The sequence below is a fragment of the Melitaea cinxia genome, chromosome 2 (assembly GCF_905220565.1).
Source record: "Melitaea cinxia chromosome 2, ilMelCinx1.1, whole genome shotgun sequence".
Taxonomy (NCBI): domain Eukaryota; kingdom Metazoa; phylum Arthropoda; class Insecta; order Lepidoptera; family Nymphalidae; genus Melitaea; species Melitaea cinxia.
Genome location: NC_059395.1, coordinates 397,439 through 408,087, shown reverse-complemented (window position 1 = coordinate 408,087; position 10,649 = coordinate 397,439). Strand labels below are relative to the sequence as shown.

The 10,649-nt window shown below is 37.9% G+C and overlaps 1 protein-coding gene across 1 annotated transcript; it reads right to left on the bottom strand.

Annotated features, from left to right (window-relative positions):
- Positions 1 to 1,295: 1,295 nt before the first annotated feature.
- LOC123666809 lies at positions 1,296 to 9,456 on the bottom strand. The gene is made up of 5 exons (XM_045600841.1): positions 9,297 to 9,456; positions 8,493 to 8,926; positions 7,171 to 7,339; positions 2,319 to 2,498; positions 1,296 to 1,691 (listed from the first exon to the last, which is right to left on the bottom strand). The coding sequence occupies exons 1-5, from the start codon at positions 9,454 to 9,456 to the stop codon at positions 1,336 to 1,338; spliced, it is 1,299 nt and encodes a 432-aa protein (XP_045456797.1). The 3' UTR covers positions 1,296 to 1,335.
- Between the last annotated feature and the right edge of the window lie 1,193 nt (positions 9,457 to 10,649).

Genomic DNA, 10,649 nt, shown 5'->3' with positions numbered 1-10,649 from the left:
TTCTGCGTCGAATCTTGAAATATCTCATTTCTATGTGAAATATGTATTTTAATTTTGTGCCAAAGTATTTTATTTGGCATATTACTTGTAAAGACCGTTTGAAAAGAATTTGTAAGTAATAGATAATAAATTAAAATTAACTATTTAGGCTTTAGGCTTTATAACAAGCGTGTGCTCGTTGCTTTGGCGTGATTTAAAAAGTAATTAATAATTAAAGTTTTATACGTTTTTAAAAAATTTGATTAAATGTATGAGGCTAAAAGTTTTTGAAGTAAAACTTCCTTACGGACGCTTGACTTGAAGAGTAAGCTGGTGGATGCGTGACGAGAGCGTTACGAAAAATGTGATCGGGTAAGGCGAACGGGGAAAGAGAGAGGCGCAAGCACACGTTTTCCCTCTTTATCTCGTTACGTTTCGTATATCTAAGGCACAGTGCAGGCCTATCGCTAAAGAAGTATTACTTCAGTCGTGTGGTCTAAAGCACACTTGTTTTTTTCTACAAATTCTTTTGAAGCGGTTGATTTAAAAGGCACTGTCTTTCAAACGACGTCCCAGCATCGTTACAGCTTATAGTTAACGAGGCCGCTTCGTCTGGAATGACATAATTTTGATTCTATGTGCGTCTCTCTACTTTCAGATTTTCATTATTGTAAATATATTAATAACTCGTCTGAGACGAAATTTTGTAAATAAGTAGACAATTAAAAATGTCTTTAATTTTTTTTTGTCTATTTTTGTTTACAATGTGATTTTGTCTCGGCGTCTAGTGTTTATTTTACGCGCTTTTTTTTATCTTAAAGTAGAGAAGTGCATGCCGACTGCTTATGTTAATATATTTTTTAATAAGTTATTTTGTTGTGATTCAAACTCAACATTGTAAATATTTTAGAATGATAAGATTTATAATACAAATACAATATTTTGTTTTATTTTATTACTAGCTACCCGGATAGATTTCGTTCTGTCAAAAGTAAATAGTATTTTTTTTGGTATTAAAACCTTTTTTTGTTCGAGCCATTTTCGAGTTATGCCCTCAGCAACATTCATTTTTATTTATATAGATTATAAATCGTTATAAAAGTCAGTCTTACTCTATGGATTTATAAAAAATACTATTCAATTGACTGTATCTAAGTGACATTATATACAAACACACTATTTAAAAAGTTGAATAAATTAATTGTTCTTATGTCAACAACAACTATGTCTACCTTTTACTATGAATATTTATTTTTTTATCACAACTTGATCAGACATTCCGCGTTTCAATTCCTTACTAGATTATCCTTATCTCCATCAATCTAATAGGAGCGGATTGAGTCAATTATAATCGAGCTAGTCCGACCCGGGTGGGTCCCAGAGCAGCTTGGAGCGTCTCCCACCACTCCTCTGTCGCAAAACTCGAGCGGCGCGCTGTATTTCATTGGAGATCGAGTCGCGATGTTCGTCCGCTTCGCAGATGTAACGCAGTGGTGTGGAGCAGTCGCTGCCGCGCAGGGAGTAGGAGTTGCGTGCCGGGTCGAACACCAGCGACAGGCAGCGGCCCTCGCCCGGGATGTCGCTGGTGGTGTTGTTGGTGCTGGTGGTGGTGGTGGTGGTGGTGGAGTTGCTGTCGAGGGCGACGGGCCGCGCCGAGTGCGACCAGATCCACAGGAGGCCGGGGTTCAAGCCGCCCGTCCAGAAGTCGTTACCTATGTAGAAGTTTTTTTATTGTAGTAGTATTATTTGTTTTTTTACATTTTAGTATTATTATTGGCCATTGCGACCATTCTTTATATTGGATTTCTCAGAGTAGACAATGAGGTGCCAATCAAGATACCAATAGTAAATTCATGCATCTGAGCTGGCCCCGTCCACAAGCACCTGCGGTACCAATAATTAACCTAACTGAGGTAGGGCACAGCAGGAATTTCCTGCTCAAAATATGGAGCAGCCCGACTGGGAGAGTATCTCGACCTTACAGAAGATCACAGCTAAATAATACTGTTTTCAAGCAGTATTGTGTTCCTGTTGGTGAGTAAGGTGACCAGAGCTCCTGGATTGGGGATTGGGTCGACAACTTGTGGGTTTAACCCGCTTGCGATGCTTCTAGTGACATAAAAAAAAAGACTTGATCTATTTATTACGTCCCTAGAATCTAAATTACCAATTTTATGCCTTCACATATAAAAAAAAATTGACAAACGTGACGATAGTTATTGAAATACAACTTTACTACCCAATTTGTGTGTCATCAAGGGTACGATCCTGGAGACGCTCCCGCCGTACGCTTGTTTGCCGACCTAGTGACATAAATACTGAACACATATAGCGCTGACCTCTCAGCGCCTTGTCCGCCAGCAGCTTTGCCAGCAGAGCGCGCTGCTGCTGGTGGTCCAGCAGCTCCACCAGCGAAGCTTGCAGGTTCCGGCAAGCACGAGCAGCAGCTTTCCAGTCGGCGGCGGCGCCCCAGCTGTAGCAGCGCGAGCGCACGCGGTCGAAGGCGCCCGGGCACGGCTCTGGGGGCGCCACGGTCAGTAGGAATTAAGTCTAAGCGCCTCGACCAATACATTCTGGACCGATTTAAAAGTCCTCCATATTAAGAAGTCTAATCATGGTTTAAAATTATATGCAAAACGTATTCCTATATAAAATACATCATAAAAAAGACCATCAATAATATAATTGTGTTGGCAGGCAAACGAAGAAAAACAGACTTCAATTATATCGACGAGTAATACAACGTGGATCGACGAAAAATAGTCAAATAACTACGCGTTATCAAAGATTACTCCAAAAGCTGTAATCAAATCTCGATGAAATTTAAATGTGACCACATGATAAACACCGGCTTTCGATTAAATTAAAAATCATCAAAATCGATACACCCAGTGAAAAGTTATACAGATTTTCGAGAGTTTCCCTCGATTTCTCTAGAATCCCATCATCAGATCCTAGTTTCCTTATCATGGTACCAAACTAGAGATATCTCCTTTCCAAAAATAATTGTGTTTGCTCGCAAACGAAAAAAAAACCGACTTCAATTACATCGACAAGTAATACAACGTAGATAGACGAAAAAATAGTCAAGCAACTACGCGTTATCAAAGATTACTCAAAAAGTAGTTATCAGATCTCGATAAAATTTATATGTGACCACATGATAAACATCAGCTTTCGATTAAATTAAAAATTATCAAAATCGATACACCCAATAATAATAATAATATTTATTTATTTCAAATATTTGGTACATAACAAAAACTATTTGTAACGATAATAACTGCATTAGTATAAAACTGTCGCAGTCATTAACGCCCTCCTCACAAAAGCGTCGTATCACAAAGATGACCAAAAGTTACAAAATATAAACATAAACACAATGAAATCAGGAATAATAAAGATCAAACAACAATAAAATAACTATGATAAAACAAAGATAAAAAAAGGGATACAATGATGTGGAATTTAGAGACGTGTGTTGTGTGAAAGTACGAAATGTTTGTGTGTGTTTGTGTTTGTGTGTGTATGTGTGTGCGTAGGTGTGTGCGTATGTGTTTGTTAGAATATGTGGATACGTTTCACCACGTTCACCTATAAAAACACCAAAAATGTCTAGCTAGGTTACAGTGACCAAAAGTTTTTCCGTCTGATTATAATTTAATTTCAATAACCAGTTTGTCAATTTAGATTTACATACACGATAAGTTAGGGGGTAAATATTTAATTGCTTATTAATTTTATTGTACAGTATGGGACTCAAGTAATAATACTGACGAAATGAGGAGACTCTGTGACAAAATTGAACAGGACATACTCTATCACATCTCCGTTTTCCCGACAAAAACCGTTCATCAAGTGGGGTGAATTTGTGTTTACGGAGAACAGAGAAAAGGACAAATAACTGTCGAACTGTTAATACGCCACAAATCCCGTACAGTTCTGTTGTTGGGAAACGGATAGGTCTCGAAATCATAATCTTTAGGATACATCTCTGCACTCTTTCCAGTTGAAGCAAGGTTGTTTTGGTTGCACCACCCCAAACCGGTATGCAGTAAGCAAGTAACGATTGCACAAGGGCATAATAAACCATCTTCATAATTTGGAAACTAGCACTTGATCTTAACTGTCTAAAGATGTATGTAAGTTTACGCAACCGGGAGGCAATAGCTTGTATCTGATTCTTCCAAGTAAGATTTTCATCAACGAGTACACCTAGATATTTTACAATGGAAGAGCGAGTTATATTGCTACAGCTGCAAATACCAAGTCCGGGATAGCAATTATGTGCGGTTATAGAGAAGGAATTGGAGGGTAAGGAGCGCTTGCAGCCAAATGTCATAAACACAGGCTTATCCAAATTTAAAGTCAGGATGTTGTGAGACAACCAACTCGTCACGACGGAGAGAGCCATTTCGCTATGCTTACGCGTCTTAGTCCAATTTTTACCATGGACGAGAAGAACAGTGTCATCTGCATATGATACAATTTTGCAGTTTGGTATTTTAAGATTACAGAGGTCATTTACGTATATCAAGAAAAGAGTGGGACCCAATATACTACCCTGTGGTACTCCATACGTAAGATTCGCCTCATCACTGATGACACTGTTTATTTTAACTCTTTGCGTTCTTTCAGATAGATAGCTTTTCAGTCGGTTTAGAGCAATTCCCCTGACGCCAATTTTTTCCAATTTAATAAGAAGAAAAGGAAGAGAAACTGTATCAAACGCTTTAGACAGGTCCAAGAATATACCCAGAGTCCTTCTTTTACCGTCAATATTTCCAATCACATCGTCCACCAAAGTCATAAGCGCATCCTCTGTAGATTTACCAGCTCTAAAACCATATTGGTTACAAGCAAGCAAGCTATATTTCTCTAAATAAGATACGAGTCTTTTATTAATAAGTTTTTCAAGAATCTTTGATAGAGAACTTAAAACAGAAATAGGTCTATAATTGGTAACAGATTCTTTACAACCTTTTTTAAATATTGGGTGAACAATGGCGGTTTTGAAGACTTTGGGGAATATTCCTTGAGACAAGCAGAGATTACAGACCCTAGTAATTGAAGGACAGAGAATGTCCACGGCGCTTTTAAGTAAAGATGTCGTTATACCGTCCCATCCAACAGCAGAATGGCTCTTAAGACCATTGATGATGGTTGTGACTTCTACGTCATCAGTCTCATTCAAGACCATCGAAGTTGACGCCAAAGTTGATGCAATGTAAGGTAGGTAAAGCTGAGGCTTATTCTCCAAGCTACCAGTGGCAGAAGCGAAATTTTTACCTATACTTGCGAAGAATTCGTTAACCTTGTTTACTGACTCGATCGGGTCATTAGATGATTTTATGAGAGGACTTGATGTGTTAGTATTTTCGTTGGATATATTGGTGACTTTTTTAATAACAGCCCAAGTTCTCCTAACATCTTTGCCAGCCATCCGGAATTCGTTAGTTTCGAAGTCAGTCTTTATTTTCTTCAACAAATTATTGCAGAAGTTCCTGTAACGAGTATAGATTATTCTGGCAGTCATGTCATTTGGATTACTTTTAGTTTTTTTGTATAATTTATCACGATGTCGTATGCAGCGTAGTAATCCAGGAGTAATCCAGGGTTTTATAATTCGCTTCCTGCCTGAGAGCGTTATAATACGAGTATGGTCCTGTATGGTAGAAGATATTGCCAGTACTAATCTCCTCGCCGCATCCTCTGGATCAGTGCTGTTTAAAATGTAGGAAAAGTCTGTCTTTTTTAGTTTAGTCAGAGTTGCTGATTCATCGACATAGGATATAAAACGTGAAGCCGTAGTATTTTTGTAAATCATTTCACAGCAAACTAGTATGGGGCAATGATCGGTAAAAGGGGTATCCATTACATATGTAGCCGAATTCTTATTGCTTCGCATGATTACATGGTCCAGGCAGTTATCTTTTCTTGTTGGAAACAAGTGAGCCGGTAGCAACCCATGCATAGCGCAATGATTTAAATACTCCTCTGCATGTGGATCAAGAGGCGACTTGCTAATATTAATATTTAAATCACCAATAACGACCAAAGTGTTAAATTTGTTTAATGAGGCCAAAAGCATGTCCAAACTATTTAAAAAAGAATTAATATCGTGGAAGGAAGGAGAACGATATAAACCAACCACCGCAAGAGTGGACGAAAGCCTGATCATCAAACAATTTGCATCACTAACCTCAGGCTCAGAAACCTCACACTCCAATATGTCTCTAACGTATGCAACAACACCGTCATTCTGATTAGAGAAACCTGACCTAAATGAATTGAAACCAGGTAAAACTGGTATTGTATGAGTTTTACTTAACCAGCATTCGGAAAGAATTAAAATATCAATTTGATAACCCAACCTCATCAGCAAAACTAGAAGTGAGTCAAAATTGCAGCCTATGCTACGTATATTAACATGCATAATTTTTAATCCAAAAGCGTTCGTCAGAGATTGGTTACACTGTTCAGGAGAACAGAGTTGCGATCCAGAAACTAAAATATTTTCGATATCTTCAACAATATTTCCGTCAATCATAACTTGATTAAGTTTGCAACACAAGTACAGAAGGCCGGGATTATACATATATTCCCGACCTTCAAACTAGTAAAACGAACCAACATATTAAGTGTAACGTACTTGTTTATGTGTGAATTAGGTAAATAAGGTGTATGAGTATAAGTGAGTAAGTGTAAAAAAATTGTAAAAATCATGCAAAGCTGAAAGTAACACGAAGTAATATAAAAAATAACTTTAAAACAAACAAAATTAATACAAAAAATAAGGTTATAGAGCATTAAGAGTAAAAAAACTATAACCCAGTAAAAAGTTATACGGATTTTCGAGAGTTTCCCTGGATTTCTCTAGAATTCCATCATCAGATCTTAGTTTTCTTACCATGGTACCAAACTAGAAATATCTCCTTTCCAACAAAAAAACAAAGAAAAAATTATTAAAGTCGGTGCATAAACAACGGAGTTATCCCCGAGCATACATAAAAAACACATATACGGTTGAATTGAGTAACCTCCTCTTTTTGAAGTCGGTTAAAAAAACTAGTGCTCGTTGTACCGTTCGCCTCGCCCAATCACGCTTTTCGGAACGCCCTCGTCACGCACTCACCAACTCACTCCGCAAGTCAATCTATCGTAAACAAACTACCCTCCACTCATACAGACCAGGGTCGTTGTCCCTCGTGGCCAGCAGCTCGTACAGACTGTCCTCCAGCCGCCGCAGCCTCTTCTCCATGAGGTCGGCGCGGTACACGAGCTTCTCCATGGCGCTGAGGAGGTACAGGTCCGTCTCCGACACCTGCTTGCGGGGTGGGTCGTCCACACGGTCCACGGGCTGGGGACCACCCAACAACATATACACATGCTAAACTATATGTACACGACACGCGTTGGCGCAACGGTTACAGCCATGGATTGTACCTGTTGCGCTAGCGGTTGCGGGTTCGATCCCCGCCCATGATCAACATTTGTATTGGCCATACAGGTGTTTGCCGTAGTCTGGGTGTTTGTGCAGTCCTTGTGGGTCTCCCCACCGTGCCTCGGAGAGCACGTCAAGCCGTCGGTCCCGGTTGTTATCATGTACACCTGATAGCGATCGTTACTCATAGCAGAGAATATATCCGCCAACCCGCATTGGAGCAGCGTGGTGAATTAAGCTCTGATCCTTCTCCTATATGGGGAAAGAGACCTATGCCCAGTAGTGGGATGTTACAGGCTGAAGCGTAATATTACTGAAATATCCTGCCACCATAGCTGGTCTTGAAAGCATGTTGCGACACGTAAAACATTAACAATTACATGGGATGAAATAATATCAAGAATATTTATTTAGATCCTTACATCCCACTGCTGGGCATAAGTCTCTTTCTGCATATAGGAGAAGGGTGTATAATAAAAGCCAATGAACACAAGTTTATGTACTTAACCGAAAAATTTAAAAAGATAACGCTACCAAAAAGAAAACACAGTCAAAGAAGTACATAAACCAAAAGATAATTAATGTCTGAACTCTTTCTTAGTTACCTTTTAAAAGGTTACCAAACCAAAGATACTTAATAAATCAATCTCCTCATGTTTTTATTGGTTCAAAATGCAAATTAACTTTTAACTGGATAGGGCACAGCAAGAAATTTCCATTTCCCTGCTGAAAATATGGAGCAGTCCGAATGGAAACCTCAACCTTACAGAAGATCACACCTAAGCAATACTAGTTTTCAAGCAGTATTGTATTTATGTTGTTGAGTAAGGTAACGAGAGGTCCTGGAGGAATTGGGGATAGAGTCGGCAAAGCGCTTGCGATGCTTCTAGTGTTGCAGTAGTCTATAAGCTATAACCTCAATGATTTATAGGTTTTTTAGATCAATGTATAACCTACAGTAATCGCACACCATCAGGTGAGCGATTGTTTGCCGACCTAGTTATGTATTTAAAAAAATCTGCTATTGTGACTTGTTAAATCAAAATTAGACAATACTACTATGACTTACGTAATTAGGCTTAACTTTGTCCTTATAAGGATTTGGTGGTTTGTTGACGATCTTCCCCGCCCCAGGGGGCGAGTTCACCTCCCACTCCTTGTAACTCTGCGGCGCTGGTAGCGAGGGTCCATTACTGTAGGGCTGACTTTTCTTTGGGGGAGGAAGACCTTTCTTATGTGAAAATTGACTTTGGTTTGGATGACCTTGGTTCGAGGGCATGTGACTTTGGTTAAAGGGTGTATTACTTTGGCTAGGGGGCACATATCCCTGGTTTTGGGGCATGTAACTATCGTGGATAGGAATTGGATCCTGGTTATGGGATGTATAATAACCAGATGATGGTGTGTGGGATGTTTGAGGGGGTGGAGGGGGTGAGAGATAAGGCGTGTCAATGCGCTCGGTCACGTAGTAGCCTTTTGCGGGTGGTAGCACCATAATTCGTCCTGGAAATGTTTGACTTATAAGTAGAAAATTATAAATGTATGCTTTTAGTTATGAAAACAATTTGGTTTTGTTGGAGACTATCCCACTTTATTGGATTTCTAGTACCTACTCGTACTTAGATTATTAATAGTATTAAAAATATGTAAAAATATATAATTCTCTTTCCATATCTCACCTCTCTATTTTTTTGTTAGTACAATAGGATCAACATTGAACTTTAATTTAAAATAAAACTTTAGTAATAACTTTGAAGTAACTATTTTGTCGTGTAATTTAAACTTCGTCGTAACTTTCGTCGTGTAAATTAAAAACTTTAATAAACTTATGCATACATGTGTGTACTCGTATGTATTAAGCTACAGAACGTACCATGCCTGTCAGAGTGCGGGGCAGTGGCCCAGTCCTCCAGCGCCTGGCTCCAAGGACCGAAAGCTTCACAAGCGTCTGCTGACTCTATGTCTGATACCGTTGAATTTTCAGATCTGACGCTTACCATCAGCAGAGCTAATGCGATGAATACGATTGCCATCTGTAATTACATAAAAATGTTGTGGAAAACATCAAATAGTTTTCCTTATTATTGAAACCTCAGGTTGGAAGTGGTCTCGATCATAATACCATAGAAGTTATTTTTAGTTTTAAACAAGTTTTGTTACAAACTATCGTCTTAGTATGAGAACTTAGCGACTGCATCCGGTTGTGCAGCTTTCTCGTATTCGATCTCCGCTGATGACAAATGTTTACCTTCTTGGTAAGTCGTGTCGATATATTCGCTTGTTTGTGTTTTCTGTGTTTTCCAAACCCCATATATATATATTGAAGGAAGGTCATTAACTGATTTTACTTTTAAGCAGTACACAAATAGGCGTATAAAGAGACAGTAAATGTTTTAAATGAAAGATAAAAAATAATGAAAGTATTAAAAGTACCGAAGTAAAAGTTAAAACTAATTAAACATTCGAATAAAATGGCAATAATAATAAAAAATCATCAGTCGGCAAATGATAAGTAATAAATTATTTTGAAATAGGAATAAAAATGAAGGCAGTGAATAGGACGTAAATAATAAGGACAGGAATACGGGATCCGACAAGTGTGGCCAAAGTTGGAAAGGAGAAGACATAAAACATGTTGAACCGTACCTCGCCACGACTTACCATCGAAATTATCGAGTAAATTAAATTCAAAATGTTACTTTCAATATATTATTAAAATATTAAAATGTTCATGAAGCTATGTTGTTTATAATCTCCCCTTTTATTATTTCATTAAGTTTTTATTACACCATAATTAATTCTTTCGTTTCCAGTCCAGCCTAAATGCAATTTTTAATGACTAATAAAAAAAGTTATTTTATTTATATTATATTATTTTCGACAACTTCTATAGTTACTCATTTATTTTTTACAAATGTACATTTTAATATTACAGGTATTTGATACATAAAAAACGAGTGTGCTTTAGACCACAGAAAGTAAAACTTTTTTAACCGACTTCCAAAAAAGGAGGAGGTTCTCAATTCGACTGTATTTTTTTTTAAATATGTTACATCAGAACTTTTGACCGTGTGGACCGATTTCGACAATTTTTTTTTTAATCGAAAGGTGGTGTGTGCCAATTGGTCCCATTTAAATTTATTTGAGATCGAACAAGTACTTTTCGAGTTATATCTAATAATGCGTTTTTACTTGACGCTTTTTTCGTCGACCTACGTTGTATTAT